At 42.4% G+C, this 16,665-nt stretch overlaps 1 protein-coding gene across 4 annotated transcripts in view; it reads left to right on the top strand.

Annotated features, from left to right (window-relative positions):
* The window catches only part of LOC121178870 (plexin-A1-like), a 188,306-nt gene that overhangs the window by 88,612 nt on the left and 83,029 nt on the right, over nt 1–16,665 (top strand). For all 4 annotated transcript variants that reach the window (XM_041033299.1, XM_041033297.1, XM_041033298.1 and 1 more), the window contains exons 5-8: nt 8,782–8,882; nt 11,576–11,699; nt 12,724–12,877; nt 13,991–14,090. In XM_041033299.1, coding sequence (XP_040889233.1) covers nt 8,782–8,882; nt 11,576–11,699; nt 12,724–12,877; nt 13,991–14,090 — 479 coding nt within the window. The remainder of the gene's footprint in view (nt 1–8,781; nt 8,883–11,575; nt 11,700–12,723; nt 12,878–13,990; nt 14,091–16,665) is intronic.

The raw sequence follows: 16,665 nt of genomic DNA, 5'->3' as shown, positions 1-16,665 counted from the left end.
ACATATTACTGGTTCGCTGCCAATCTCATTAGCAAACACATTAGCACAGACTGACATCAACACACATAATAAGCAGCTGGTTGTATCAATCAAGAGTGACATTTTAGTGAACTAGATACAGTTAATCAGTCAATTCTAAGTAGCTCAAAGATTAATTTTCTACAATTTATCAAACTCTGGCCGACGGAGGAACTCCCAAAGTTAACAAGCGCATAATGCAGCCTTTAAACATCAGCTACTGGGGCTGACACTTTGTTCTATCATTCGGAGAGCATGTGTAACTGTGATTTGTTCAATAGAATTAGCAGAAGAAGAACTTTCTACAGGCTTACTTTGTTATTATTTATTTATTTTCTTCGCTTTTGTTCCTGAGCTGTTCCCACTGAGCATCAAACCTCTTCATTTAGATTTGAACATGACTCCAGTTTCATCTTTTCCCACTCACTGACTTGACAGTGTAAAGCTTGAATGAACACTGCTCGTATGTCCTATACTACATGCACACACAGACTTTGAGCAAGGAGGTGGTCATTGTTATGTAAATGTTAATAGACCTTGTGCAGGGAGGCGAGGATGAGAGTACTGTGACTAGAAGGGAGGGGTGCTGGTGCAGGTGGGGGTGTAGCCATGTAGGAATATGGCACTCAATTTCAAGAGTTCAGACCATTATAGCACCTTTCACAGCACAGGACAGTGCACACATCATATGTATGTAGATCGTGCACCTTTCTTAACTGTTTTTGTAACCTCAAATGTCTGTCATTCGTGAGGATAGTGCACAGAAGATTAGCTTTGCATTGCATCTTGATCCAGAGAAAAAGAGAGCGACATGTTTTGTGACATGTCCGCTCACCTCACCGATATCATATGCATGGCTGCTTTGGGTTTTGGACTGTAGCTTGGATTAAAATAAGCAATTCATTGAAGTCATTTTGGGCTATAGAAAACTTTGATCTGCATTTGTCACAATTATCCAACATTTTGCAGACAAAACCCTTCAATAGTTCAGTGAGACAATAATCTAGAGATTGATAGATTAAAAACGTGTTGTTAGTTTCAGCCCTAGTCCTGTCCTTTCCATGACACGATGAAAGAAGAGAAAGAGGAAAAAAGAAAAATGATAATTTCTTAAAACGGTAGCGGATATGTGAGGATAATTGGCCAAGATACCCAAAGAGGGATAGTTTCTATATCTCTTAACATCTCACTTCTCTCTTCCCCTCTGTCTCTTAATTGTGTTTCCTGCCTTTCCACTCATACCCCTCTTTCCAGTTGTATCATCCTCTCTTGTGGTTTTTTCTGTTTTTTTTTCTTCTTCTTAAAAAGTGTGCGCTTGATTGAGTGTGTGCGTGCCCCATCAGAAAAGTGTGCTCAGACACTTGTCTTAGGCGTGATGCTATCGGTCCTAATGGAAGTCTAGCTGTCACTAGATAGCTTCGTCTTCCTCTCATCTCTCTCTGTTTTACTCCGCCGTCTTTTCCCAAAGGATGGCGTGATAGAGCAGACTGATAGGGTTAGAAAAGAGGGCGAGATGGATAGGGAGGTTAATGGTTTCTCTCTCCCTCTATCTCCCCCTCCTCCCCTTTCTTCTCAATCACTATCAATCGGCCGTATGATCGGTCCTCCTGTTGCTTGACAGTGATTGGGGCAGAAAGATGTGGCTCTGACTGATTGTCATGGAATGAGGCCAATCAAAAGCTGGCATGGCCCGCGGAGCCACTCCGAGTGGCACATCATCGTATTCAGTCCCGTGCCTTAACCGCAAGGCACTGTGGGTAGAACAATGAAGTGTCGCTCATGCATGACAGCACAGGGAATTGTTTTGAATTTGAGTCAAATTTCTTTTCAAATTCATGCACAGCAGGCCTCGTCAGACCCGGTTATGAAGCATCAAATGGGGAAAAGCTCAGTGGAAAAGTGGAGTAGCAATTTTTCTTCCACTGTTCACTGTCAGAAATTACAAAAAGAAAGAACGTGATATTAATAAACACAGTTGGAAAGATATTTGTGCATTATAAGTAGGGCTGCAACCAATGATTGCTTTCATTACTGATGATTTTGTTGAGGGCTTTTTAAATTAATCTTTTTGTCTATAAAATATGGGAAAAAAGTTGGAAAAATAATGGCCATCACAAGTTCCCAAAGCCCAAAGCGACTTATTTATGTTGTCCAATTTTTGTCCAAGCAATAGTCTAAAACCTATTCAGTTTACAATTCAAAATGCAGAAAATGCTTTTGCGAAGAAGTTTGAGAATTTGAGAAGTTGAAAACCTCATTTGAGCAGGATTCCTCAGCCTCTGAAAACAGCTGTATAATGTCTTTTTAGTTATTTTGTTATTTTCTGGACTTTGTCAAATGTGAGAAAATAACCCTTTTCCTGACCCATGGTGAAGGCTAAAAGTTGGAATATCTCCCCCTCTGCTGCATCAATTTCAGCCTTTCTGCAGTACTAAATTGCTGGACTACTCCCTTAACTTTCTAGTTGACTAACTGTCTCAGCACTAATAAGTATGTCTTACATGAATCGTGGTTTATCTACTAGTTTATAATAATGTATACGGAAATGTGGCAACATTAGTTAACGCCAGAGAAAAACATGACAAATATTGATCAGATCTTTAAAGACCGCAGTCTTTGTTTTTGACGTCACCTTGTTTAAATGCATATTAATTCGTTTCAACCATTTTTATATACTTTGCAGTTTTGTTACTGTATTAATTAAAAAGCTGTTGGCAGTCATTTTGACTGATAACAGATTTACCTTGCAATCAATCTGATTTTGTTTATTCAGCTCAGTTGTTTTTTTTGTTTTTTTTTTGCCAGAACCACATCCATCCACCCATCCACCTCTCAGGCATGACTTCCATACAGCAGCTCCTGCAAGAACAACTAAAGAAAAGCAGCATTTGTCCTCATTTTTTTCCCCACCTTCTTCTTCTCCTCTGCTTTTCTCTTTCTGTGTATATGGTGGTTGCTTGGCAGTGCTAATGGAAATGCCAGCTGTGTGGGTCCTCACTCCTCACCAAGTCCATTTACTAAAGTGACAGAGTCATTTACCAGGCAGCCGGCCTCTCCCATCCTCACTTAATTAGAAGACCCCTAGGCCTGTCTACCTTAGCCGGTCACATTTACTTCTTTCTCTCTCTTACTCTCTCTCTACATTCTCTTTGGTCCAATTCTTTGTTTTCTGTGGTCTCTCAATCTCTGTCTCATCCTTTGTATTTGTCTCAGTTTTTCTTCTTTACTCTCTCATTCCAGTACGTTCTTCGCTCTCTCTATCAGGCTCTCCCTTACATGAAGGACGTGAGGGGTTTTATGGACAGATGGCTATACAAAGAATAGTAAATAAAAGAGAGTATTGACCTAGAGTTTAAGATTAGAGCGATGAGTTTCCACACATTTCAAAGTTTTATTCATTCAGGGTTTTCACTTTAATTTGTTTGTGTAGCCCAGCAGTTCTCAAACGTTTTCTGGCATGCCCACCTTCAGAAGCTGGAAAAAGTTTACGTCCCCCCCACATTAAACAATTCTTCATCAATCGTTTACAGTGATAGTGCAGTAGTATCAGCAGAATTAAAGTCCATCTTATTGTGTTTCTTTTCTAGTTGGAAAATATATTTTTGAAAGTGTCTCTTGTAGTTTGAAAGTGCTTGCTCATACACTAAGACAGCACTCCTACAGCTCCTGCAAGATCTGATTGTGGGCAGCCTCCTTGTTTGTGAGCTGTATATATGTTCTCTCATAGCGGTTTCCTAGGAGAAGGGAAAATGAGTTGTCATCTTTATTGGCCTCATATTCACAATATGTGCACACACAAATGACAAATAAATAAGTTGTGTGATCTGCCTCTTGTTTTCATTGGGCTGGAGTAGAAAAGAAGAGATCAAAACAGTCTTTCAGAAAAGGAAAAACAATGGAGCGGATGAATAATTGAGCCCGGTGCAGGAGAAAGAGGATAAAAAGATAAATTAAGGAGACGATAGAGGAGAAGAGCTCATCGGGAGGGAGAAACGGCAGACTAAACACAATATGAGAGAGATAAATATAGCGAAGGAGGCAGGAAGGGCAGTGGGCTCAAGAAATACTGCAGGGAGTGATTTTTGAGAGAGAAAACAAGAGATTACAGCTATCACAGTGGGCACTATTTTCTTCCACGGTGACACACAAAGGCCTAATTCACTAAAACAGATCTGCAGCAAACAATTTGAGTTGACCACAATGGTCAGATCTGTCCATAACATGTCTGCAGTGTAATAGCGATTTAGTATTTGGACATCATTCAACAAATTGGGCGTGACAGCAGATGATGCTTTTGATGGACACAGTGATGTGATCGCTGTTGTTCACTGTTCATTTCTCCCACTACATAACCTTTACCCATCCTCCCTCTCTTTAGCCATCCTCCATCACCTCTTCTTCCTTTTCAGTGCCAAACTCTGCTAGTCCTGTTTGCTTTCCTTCTTATCTGCAGTCAGTCAACACATCGAGCTCCTAGCCAGCCATTGATCTCTTAAGCCCCTTACAATCCAGTCAATGCACACATGCTAACCTAGCCTTTGATGCAAACCCCTCACCCCCTTAGCAGGTATTCCAGCACTGGAAGAACTGTCTCACTGACATGGACACCCTGTTGAGAGCCATGTTGCTCGATGCTTAATGGTGAGCTGGAAAAGCTACTGGGGGGGTAGAACTCCCATTTCTAATAATCGGTTGTAGGCATACAACACTGACTGACACACTGACGTCAAAGGAGAAGGTGACAGCATGAATTACAGTCGCTGCACAGTAATGACAACCACAACACATTTCTGTAGCTACCGTTGTACCATAATGCAGGAGTCCAGTTGTATCTGTCATTATTTCTTTATCTCTGTTGTCTTGGGACATTTAGTGGCTATATAGGCAGATATTGATTTTTTTTTTTCCAATTTCACATAGCTGTTCACTGCCACAAGAAGATGGAAGATGATTGGAGGTTATTAAATTAATGCAGGTGTGGTTTGTGGCAGTTAACAGAAAAGGGACGCATCGATGGGAGGATGATGACAGGTGATAACCTCTCCTCGTCCTCCTCATCCCCTTGCAGACTGCCCCTAAACTGTCGCTGCTGTTTGAACAAGAAAGCCTGAGGCAAGGAAAAACGTATGATGCTTTTTAATTTTTAGTTTAAATTGGACTCTTTCTCCTCTTTTTTTTTTTCCCCTTCGTCTTAACCACGGCTAGTTAAGATTACAGAGTTCGGTTTTGGATGAAAGGAATGGAGCAGTAAAAGAGCCACAAGTTTAGGAGACTTCTGAGAATTTTTTTTTTTCTTGCATGTGACATGTGACATTTTTTTTCCCCAGATATATGCAGTTTTCTTTAATGCATCTATGGAAAGTCAGCTGTGTATGCCTGCTCTGTCCTTTCACTGGAATCACACACTTTGACCTTTGGAAACTTCTCATTACAACAAAGTTCCTTTATTATAGGTCCCTTTGCTGTGAAACTAGAGCCAAATGAGGTTAAGTGTTAAGCACAAGAGGTTCAGTGGTTGTTGTGTAGGGAGGCACGGGCATTACTAATTTCTCAAGTAGATATCTATAAATAACCTAAAATAAACTCTGATTTCTTCCACTTGGCTCCCAGACAGTATAACCTAGAGTAGCAGCTCTGTTCGGGTAGACATTTCTGCTACACCCTCTCCTCTTCTCTACTATAGAGTCTTTCCCTGTGTTTGAATGTTAAAAAAAGGGAAGCCTCAACAAGGCCAATCCTTTTATGTCTTTAGATTTAACAACCAATGAAAAGCTGCGCTGAAAGCTTTACAGGTCCTCTGGGTTTTGGGGGTGACCGTCGCAAAGCCTGTTAGCTGGACGTTTAAAGGCAGGTGATAGCGCTCTGTAAAAACAGATTGGAGAGGAAAGGTGGAAAGTTTATAGCAGAAAGGAGATGTCATGGCATTGTGCTATGGTCAGGGTGTGGAGGGATGACAACAGAGGAAGAGCGAGTGAGGAAGGAGAATTGAGTTACAGCAGTGGCTGCTATTGTAAATAAGGAGATGGCAAGAGAGAGGAGATGGCGGGTTTGGTTTATAAGGTCATTTAAAGGAGTAATGTGGCGCGCTGTCGGGAATTGGCTTTCATTAAAAGAGCCATCAAGAGAGACAGAAAGAGGGAGACAGCAAGGGTGTGTGTGTGGGTTGGCAGGCAGCGTTCCCGACACATGCACACACACACATTTTTTGGATGTACATGCAGTTATACAAGTACATTCCTGGCTCCAGTAAAGCATTTTATTTCTCCACTGGGAAAAACAGCCATCATATCCCCCCTACCATATCAACAGCTCTGTGCCACTCCCACCCAATAGAGCCCATAGTGCCTTCACTACTACTAGCACAGGGACAATCGTGAACAATAGTCTATATCTATCATTACACAGGACAGTGATAAGGTTATGCTTGCTCACCAGGGACTCTTAGTGTTAGTATGATTTATGTGGGCCATTGTCCTTAATCACAGTCATAATGATTTATGGAGAAGAGAGCGGCAATTGGTTGGCGTCCTTGATAATGTGAGGTAGAGACCATTCTTACTTTCTCCATTTTCTCCTTTTTTTAAAAAAATCATAAACTAAATGAAAGACATCCTGTGATTATTATTTTTTCCCTCCCAAGGTGTCCAATCACACCTCCACAGCTATAGCTACTTTTCCCTCATCCATCTGTCCATTATCTGCTCATTCATTCTCACTCTTTCTCCTCCTCTGTCATCCTTTTATTATCTAAGACATACCAGTCCCTTGTTCCATCCCTCTTTCAGCTCTCCTTTCAGATGAAAACTAGACTCACACTCGTTCTGACAATGACACATAGCAGCCGTCTGCCACCATATCCCATCTACTCAGCACAATGTCCTCGCCAATTCGCCCCGTGTGTGTCTTCCATTACACCTCTCTTTTCCTCTATTCATCCATCCATCCAGCCAGCGCTACTTCCAGTAGATGACCATCTCCCTCTCTTCCCCCCTCCCGTCCTTACCATTGCTCGTTTGCATCATTTCATCTGTCTTTCTCTCTCTCTGGGCAGAAAGCCAGCTAAAAAGCTACAGTACTGAGGTCTGTATTTCCTTGTCATTGGGAGAGTAGCAGCACGTTTCAGTCTGTAAAATGAATGACACTCAGGGAAGGTTTTGGGGCAGAGAAACATATGCATCGAACATAGAGAGCAATCAAAATAAGTAAATGTACAGCGGGGAAAAGAAGGAACTAGAGAAAAGGAAGAAAAGGGATTAGTGGCTAACAGCATCACGTGCTTGTGTCTGTCTGCCCTCTGCATGAGCAATATTGTTCTGCCAAAGAGCCCCAAAGCCAGTCAGATACAAGACATTTCAGAGCCTAAATGAGTTCCATCGTGTCATATCTATTTCATATCTGTGCTGTACTTAAAGCTCACAGAGGAATCCCGGCGTTCCTTTGTCCGCCTGGTTTCCATCCTCTAGCTAACCATCTTTATCTCTTACCTCGGGCCTCTGCTCTTTTTCTGCCATATGTTTTTCTTTTCTTTTATCACTCCATACATCTCTCTGTCTCCCCCTCCTCCAATCCCGAGCTCATAAAAAAAGTCAGCCCCCACTGGGCCCGACACCACTTTAGTCCCCACATACCACTTGGACGGGGCACTCTGTGTGTGTAACTGTGTTAGAGTAGTGTTACCCAGGGGTAAGGTTGTTAAATGCTGTTACTTACTGATCACCCAGCCCACTCTGTATTGCATGACTTAAAATTAGCCTTCAGTGGCAACTTGATACACACACACACACACACACACACACCCACATCATGAAATGGGGATCAAGCAGCTCGTCAACTTGGGGCCTGTTGGTGAAGAAAACTTGAATGTGGCACTGACACTTTCAACACGTGCACACAGATGCGGTCACTTTGTTGTGCACCAGCACTCTGCGCATATGCTAGCAATCTGTCCGTCACACACTTACACACGCTCGTGAATATCTTGAAATAAACACACACTTTCAGACCCTTTGGGACCATGTTGTGATCCATCTGTCATCACCTTTAACGAGAGTGGAGGGCTAACTTGAACACTTGATCTCGTTTCTTAGGCAACATCTGTAGCTTATCACCAAGCTTGTACTTGCAGTGTGGTTGAATGACTGACACACACACACACACACACACACACACACACACGTTGGTTATTCTGTAGTTGTGAGGACACTCATTGCATTGCCTAACTCCTTACCTTAACCCTACCCTAAACCCTAAAGTCTTAACTCTCAAACAGCCCTTTGAAATTGTGAGGACCAGCCATGACGTCCTCACAAACAATGGTTTCGAACAAAAAATTGTCCACACAACCATAGAAAGACGTATATACACACACGCACTGGAGGTCTGTCCTTCTGCTCATCTGCCTCCCATTGGTGTTTGAGGTCACCTGTCAATCACAGCACTGTTACGACGGCCACCTGTCAGGTCTCCCAGCATGCTTTGCGAGGCCTCTCCTGTACACGCTTGACTGGAGGCTGTCACACACGGCTGGTCCAGAATCGCTCACCAGAACACACACATGCACAAAGACAGACACATACTAGCTCTCTCTCTCTCTCTGGAACGCACACTCCGACTGTTTGCTGAGCACAAGTTTGAAATTGAATCAGTCTTATGAGCTGTCAAAGGCTCATCTCCATCCAGCTAAATTTACGGCTCATTTTCCCAGTTTGATTACAACGAGGATGCTAATTATTTCTTCATCACCTCCCTGCTCTCTGTCTCTAGGTGGTGAGAGTTCCAGTGGAGAGCTGCGAGCAGTACACCACTTGTGGGGAGTGTTTGGGCTCCAGAGACCCTCACTGTGGATGGTGTGTCCTCCACAATGTGTAAGTACCACACACACACACTCATGCATACAGTAACACACTCCACCCCGGAGCCCTTCACAATCAACCCAATGCATTGCATAGTAGATAATTGGAAAGAAGTGTTTAATGTTTTAACTTTGTGTCAGCCGATCATACTGGGGTGAAAGTTCCCTCCTGAACAGTTACACATAAAGCTCAGGAGCTTCGCACCAGAGATGCAGTCATTTAAAAGGAAAATTCACCCTAAAATAGAATTTACATTGTGCTCTGTCAGTGGTTATTTTAAAGTTATTATCTTTTGAAAATCAGAGCATCAGAGTTTGAATTGATTGTGTTTTCAGTGATTTGATCTCCTCAGTGAATTACTGACCTGCCCAGCTACGCCTTTCACACAGCACACTCTTTCTCACTTTAAAGTGTTCATCAAATACTTTAAACAAGTTTGTTTTACTCCAGGTAAATGTTCACCTGATAAACAGTTGTACCATTGCTCAGTGAATCCCAGACAGGCTGACAGGTATAAAGAACAGAGTGTAGCCCCTAAACATTACAGGCAACTGAGTAATGCGACCAGAGACGCAGCCAGTTGCTGCTGTGAATGTGGCCTGTGTTGACCTCAGGAACTATTTTTAACACCTTTTAATAACTTAAGTAAAATCCCTCTAACACCTTTTAATTAGTCACAAAATCATGATTCATAAAAGGAATCTAACTTATACGATGTGAAAGCTCCCTGCCAGTAAAGTGATACATTTATCCTGTGTAAGGCTGTCAACCAGCTAAACCTGTTAATAGCACAGAAATAACAACGCAGCTTGGCAGCCTGCATCACTGACGCTCCCATTTATCTCTGTGGTATTTAGTTTGTTGATTTGTGTGTGTGTGTGTGTAGTGAACATATTTTACTACATGTGTACTTTTTGATACTTACGTGGGAACTTTTTGGCGGCAGATTAAGGATTATTCTATTCCAGTGTTAGTGTTTGGTTTTTGTACTAAGTCTTCAGTTTACTTTAAGATTACTGTTTAAGGCTGGGTACGTCACAGTGAGAGAAAAGAGTAGTTATATTTAGAAAATAAATCTTATCACCCACTAGTGTAGTGATATAACTCTATGTCTGTATCTAATCTCTTCATTTTTCTTTCTTTGACTTGAGGGTGTGTGTGTGTGTGTGTGTGTGTGTGTGTGTGTGTGTGTGTGTGTACAGGAGAGTGTTGGAACAGTTACATGTTATTGAAAGGTGACAGGATGTTAAACCACATTTGGAGCACCTCAAGCATTTGGCATTATGCCATCTCCCTCTGCATTAATTAAACTTACAAAACATATCACCAACCTGTCTTTCCTCAAGGCACATTCACAGACACACACATTTACACACACACACACCACCTGGGTTTCTCCGTTTCAGCAGAGACACACACGCATGCGTACACATATTTTAAATTACACACACATTCATGATGGACTTGAACCAGTGATAACCCGCCGCTTGGGCACGTTTTGACCTTGTGGCTTGAACGCAGCTCGCTCATTTCCTACCTGATAGTGTTGCCAAATCTGGTTGAGTCCCTTGCAGACAAAATGGGCAAGTATTAAAAGGCAAATTATTTATAAGCCTAATTTCAGCCCTCTGGTGCTTTTAGCCACATCTTATTAAGAGCCATGGTAGTTTCAATCAACAGTGGAATTGAACAGGGAATACGCACACACACACACACTCACACACACACACACACACACACACACACACACACATACACAGGTGTTTCTAGGCAAATGAGCACATTTTAATTCACACAGATTCACACAGTCACACACCAGAGGAGCAGCAGAAAGAAAAGAGGTCCATAATGAGAAAACGTGTACATACTTTTGTGCATCTCTTCTCACGCGTTTACAGTGCAAATGTGTGTGTGTCTGTGTGTGTTAGTGACTCCCAGGGGAGTGGTTGGCGACAGCTTTTTCTTGCTGAGCGTGAGTGAAGGCTAACTAAACGAGGGGCTGCCGCGCGGAGGAAGCAGTTAGCATTTTTTTCTGCCTCCCTCTTATTGTTTAGGCCTCGCAAAGCCCCGCATCAGCACTTTCCTCTCACCACCGGGACCGGTTGTTGTTAGCGCGAAGGTGAAGTGATAGCTAATGCATTATAAATAGCTAATAGTAAATCCGCTATGATACGGGGGCTGTGTGCTGATTTTTAGTACGATCAGTTGGCTTGTAATAAGCACGGGGAAATTGCTGACCTCATTGATATGCGGCTGGTAGGAATCGTATCATTTTTACGGTTCAGGGAAACTTTAACGATTGCCTGTATATCTCCTGAGAACTTTGAATTGGGTGGGGCTTTAAACTGAGAAGACGAGGGGGGCTGGATGTTCATATAGCTTTGTGGTTCTTGCACAAATGTCAGGGCCAATAAGGTAATGATGTAAAGGCCTACGGTAATGGCTGGGGGAAGCTATTAGCCTATTTGTCTTGTATTATTGCTCCCATTTCTGTGTGACGGTGATGGCTGTGCATGTTTGTCATCTTATTATGATTGTCATATTAGCTTAACAGTTGCTCATATCCCCCCCCCCCCACCCCCACCTCTTGTCTTGCTCATCTGTTCTTTCCTCCTTTTCTCCTCACCTCTCTTCTTATCATTCCCATCTCTCTTTCTTTCCCTCTGTTCTCTCTTTCTCCTCCTCTTTTGCTGCTGCTCCCCTAGTTGTTCACGTAAGGACCGTTGTGAACGAGCAGGAGAGCCCCAGAGGTTTGCCTCCGACCAGAGGCAGTGTGTGGAGCTCACTGTTCAGCCAAGAAACATCTCAGTCACCATGTCTGAAGTCCAGGTATGTCTTCTCTTGTCTGTGGTTGTAGTGGAAGTTACACTCTTTTACCTTATAAACCAAAAGCAGCATGAACCTTATTGAAAGGGATAAAACCTCAGGCATAAAAACCTTGTGATTAAGGTCAGTGTCCAGTGGAAAGGGTCGAGACCTGTTCCTTGAAGCATGCTATGGTCTGAAAATATAGGCAGCCAGTTTATTCAACAGTGCTACCTTGATTAATTGGCTCCAAGTTCTGAGTTTGAGACACAGGTCTGCTGCACTGCCTTTTGGTTGTATAATTACCTTCAACATCTGCATCTACATGTATATTTTTTATCATTCTCCTCTGCAGCATACAAAACAGAGAAACAGTACTACTGTTTTATCTCATGGATCTAAACAAGCAACTGCGCCTCACAATTTATACTACCATTTCTACAGATTCTTCTGTTTTTCAAAACATTTTTTAAAATGTCTTCATCAAACCGGATAACAACAACAGACAGATCACATGGTGTATCTGTAGAAGGTGTATATTATTTGGTGTTAGTGTCAATACCTCGGGAATGAGTAATAATGTGTGCAGTGCACATTTACTTTTAGTCATGTAAAAGGTACAGAATATTACACCAAGGTTGCAATTTTTAAATAGGAATTTACTTTTCTCAGTCTTGTCCCCTATATTATGCAAATGTCTAAGCACGCGTGTGTGCACGAGAGCTCCCATTCTGTCAGCTGCTCGTCAGTGTAACTGCATAGGTTTGAGTGATTACATTTTACCTCTTTTTCTTCCTGCACATTAGCACATACACATTAACCTTGCTGTAATAGCTGCTGCAGTGACTGACGCACACATACATACACACACACACTCACCCTCTTTTATTCTTCCTACTGTCACACATACCCACACCCCCACTCTCCCACCCCCAACGCCCATTAACCCTCATGTCATATCTTATAACAATCCATGTACACCATGTCCTTCCATTGATCTTGCTCTGAGTCTGTCTCACTCACTCTCTGTCTCTCCCCCTCTCCCTAGCTGGTCCTCCAGGCTCGTAACGTGCCCGATCTGTCAGCTGGGGTCAACTGCTCCTTTGAGGACTACGTGGAGACAGAGGGACGGATCCAGGGTGGACACATCTTCTGCCTCTCTCCCTCGGTCCGGGACGTCATACCGATCACAAGGAACAAAGGTCGGGACAGGAAGGGCGAAGGGTGATGAAGTCATCTGGGTAGTGAGGTCATTGGGTGGTAGTAGTGGGCAGGCAGGGCGGGTACATGGGGAGTTTTGATGAAGAATATGGGAAGAATTTGGTAATAAACTTTTTAAATGTTTACACTCCTTATTCTATTCGACACTTTTGTTTTTTCCAAGTCACGTTCTCTCATCATATTTTTCTTTATTTCATCCATAGCACTGTTTACTGTAAATTCATCAACCTGAGCTGATGCGTCTCCTCCTGAGGGGTGTTTTTGTACGTTAGAGTTGGAGACATCTAGAGCCGTGCATTAACCAGAACAGAATTTTAATGTTACCAGATGATTTGCTTAGCGCATCTATATTCAGAATACTGTGTCACCACCAATAATGCTTGCACATTCCCTTTCAAAGACACAAACACAAGTCTACATTTATCTACTGAAAATAGAACTGTTTTTGAATTCCCATTATCATGCATTACGCGCTGTTGTCAGTTTCATTTTATTTATTTTTTCTATCTAAACGACGCTGGTTATGCTTCTAACTTCTTTTCAAAGCAGCAACTTCAATGTGGTTTAGCGTTATATTTAAAAATAACTGCTTTTTTTTTTTGCAGAGATTATGCACCTGTTTCATGTCCAATTCTGTCACACAGTTCTTTGGTATCAACATTCAAAGCAGTGAAAACATGTCAGATAGTGCACTCTAAGTTTCCTCAAAGCAACATCTCAGTAGTTCTTCAACTGAGACCATTATGCCCCATTATGAGTTCTCATCAGCTCTGGCATCCTAACACTGATTGGTGCTGCTATTTTTAATGCCACCCTACTGTGGGTGTGACATGAGTGGTGTGTTGCTAAGCTACAGTGTTTCTTTGTGTGTGCGCGTGTTGAGGTCACACAAGTGGAATTAAAATTTAAAGTGTGACGGCGTGTCAGTGAATAAATTATTGTAATATACACCCGCATTTATTCTCTGTTATTAAATGGTGTTATTACGTCTGATTTTTGGGGTGTTTGGTAATTTGTTCTCTTTTTCACTCCAACTTTAAAGATTCAGAGAAAAGTACAACTAACTCTAAATATATTTTCATGTATCTGTGCAGGTGACAAGCGGGTGGTGAAGCTCTATCTAAAATCTAAGGAGACAGGCAAAAAGTTTGCCAGCGTCGACTTTGTCTTCTACAATTGCAGCGTCCACCAGTCGTAAGTTACAACAATTATTTTTTTGTTTGTCCGAGCATTTGTTTATTCACCGTGTCACCTTGACTTTTTAAGAGGTGGTCTCTTTCTCCAATCCCCCCATGGGCTGTCTCATGTTACTTTCCACAAGATAGAGATACAGTTAGAGACACACACACACACAAATATCCCAACCCCTCCAACCTCCACAGGAGTCTTGTGTTACCATTGGAGTGAAAAATCGAACATGCCGTATATGAAAAACGATTGGGATATGAGATGGTATTTCTAGTGTTATTATCTTAACCCACGACACACACTAATGATACTTCGATGATTAATTCATTACGGTGGTCTGCCGTAATGCCTCCCAATCACAGATTCTAACCTCAATTATGCCTCTTCCCCACTTGTAAAAGCAAATAGTTCCAGCTTTTTTTCAGCACTCGGATGCTCATTCTGGCACTTATTTACTCAAGAATGACAAAGGCAAATACTGTAATTCTCTAATATGGTGAATCGAGTCGTGTGCCTTTTCTGATGAGTTAGTCTCCTTCACACTCCAGATCCCCTCAGCTCTCTGCCCAATTGCAGTTCACCGCCTCTCCTAATCCACCTTCTGCTGTAAATCTCCACCACCCATTTAGCCACACCCCTAGGTCAGTCCCACCACGAGCTCAATGCACCCTGCCGGGGTAAAAGAATCCTCCAAGTCCTCCACCCCGCCCCACACAATACCCTCCCTCCTGTCCACCCGTGGCTGATCCAGGGGAGGCTGAAACGTCTGTTGGGGTATTAGCCTCGGGGCAGCAGATGGCTCGGAGGCCCCTGGGGTACCTCAGGGCTCCATCATGGCTTCCCTCTGGATGTTAGATGAGCCTCCTTAGAGGATTGTCCCCAAACACACTTGCACATACACATAGACGTGCACAGCCACACCTCACTCTGCGCCGTCACTTACAGCTCATTGAAGCCCTGAATGTCTTGGACACCTAATCCGTTACTGTGACCTTTAACCCCCCACCCCCCTGCCCTCGTACACAAATCCCCTGCCACAACAACGATGATTAGCTCAGCTGGTTAAGGGTGTGGTGGTCTACAATGTCAACTCACGGTTAATTCATCTCCCATAAGGACCTTGTGGTGTTTGCTCTAACTCCCAGTACCTTTTACTGTCTAGGGTATATCTTGCAGCAGATGCAAACCCTGTGAGTACAAATTGCTTCATGTTAAAATAGCAAACACCAAAATAAATAAAAGGTGCCTCCTAATGGGTGTATTAAAATAGATGTCGCATTAAAGATCCTAATATAGCAATGATCTCACAAATCAAGGTTAAGAAATGTATGTGAGGTGACACAGACAAGAGAGTTGCCCATTTGAAGATATTACCCCAATGAACGTTGATTAAATCCGCTCCCTGAGCTGATCTAATACAGCCTCCGAGTGATGTAATGGACACGTTTAATGAAGTTACAGATATGGCACTTTGCATCTTCGGCAGCGACTGATGGCGAAGAGAGATGCTGAGATAAGAATCCCATTTGGAGCTGGCACTACCGCCCGCATATTGGCTGTGCCCCCCGGGCGTCAGTGTGTGGCGTCTGATGAGATCAGATTGGTAATGTCGTTGGCGTAATGACTTCAGGTCCACATGACCACATGCAAGGCCCTGTTTCCAGAATGCTTGGTCATTCTTTACAAAGCTAAGATTCCCTCTAATGGGCTTAGACTCAAAATACTGCAGGCTTTTACATGAGGAAGGATGCAACATGCAGAAACACATTTCTGAGCAGACATAATATTTATTAGTTGTGAATAAATTCCTGTGCATCTATTTTTGGAGTATCATATATTATATACTATTGCCTACAGTATGGATATGTATACTTTATACGTGTAATTGGAACTCTACCTTTTGGAAGGAAAGGAATGAGACAGAAACTGAAATGGTTCCATCATGTTTCTAAATAGTTTACTCTCACACACCTACACCCAACCCCCAATCCCCAAAAAACACACACCCCTCCTGCTTATTTACCCAACTGATTACGTCGTGGCCCTTGCCTTTTCAAAAATGCCATAAATTTGCATAGTGGTATTAATCTAATTAGAATTCCCACTGTTTCAGTGTAAGGGTTGCCGAGATTTAAATAGAAAATCACCCACAGCCATGATTGCTCCTTAATTAAATATTTCCATACGCCTTTTCTCATTCCACAGCCCCCCATTTATTAAAGATATGGAGGATAGTCTTCCAATGAATTGGGGTTTAAATGTCTGCATAAGGCCGCATGAAGCACCTTTTCTTGATATGGTTAATGTGGCTCGGGCAGCGACTGGGTCATTTGTTGTGTGATTGAGTGTGCTCTTAGTGTAATTGGGAGAAAAGAGCATATTTAATGTCATAAAAAAAGAAAGTAGAGGTTTTTTTTGATAGAGGAGAATGTAAAATTTGGTGGATCCAAGGAACACAGAGGAAAGTAGTGTAGTTGAAAAGATTTGGAAGAATTATACAATGAATTTTAAGCATTTTACAAACATTGCCGCCAATTATGGCCCCGTGATAGGCACATTCAGATTGCACATTTATTCTGTA

The sequence above is a fragment of the Toxotes jaculatrix genome, chromosome 3 (genome assembly GCF_017976425.1).
Source record: "Toxotes jaculatrix isolate fToxJac2 chromosome 3, fToxJac2.pri, whole genome shotgun sequence".
In the NCBI taxonomy this organism is placed as follows: domain Eukaryota; kingdom Metazoa; phylum Chordata; class Actinopteri; family Toxotidae; genus Toxotes; species Toxotes jaculatrix.
This window is presented reverse-complemented; position numbering and strand designations above follow the sequence as displayed.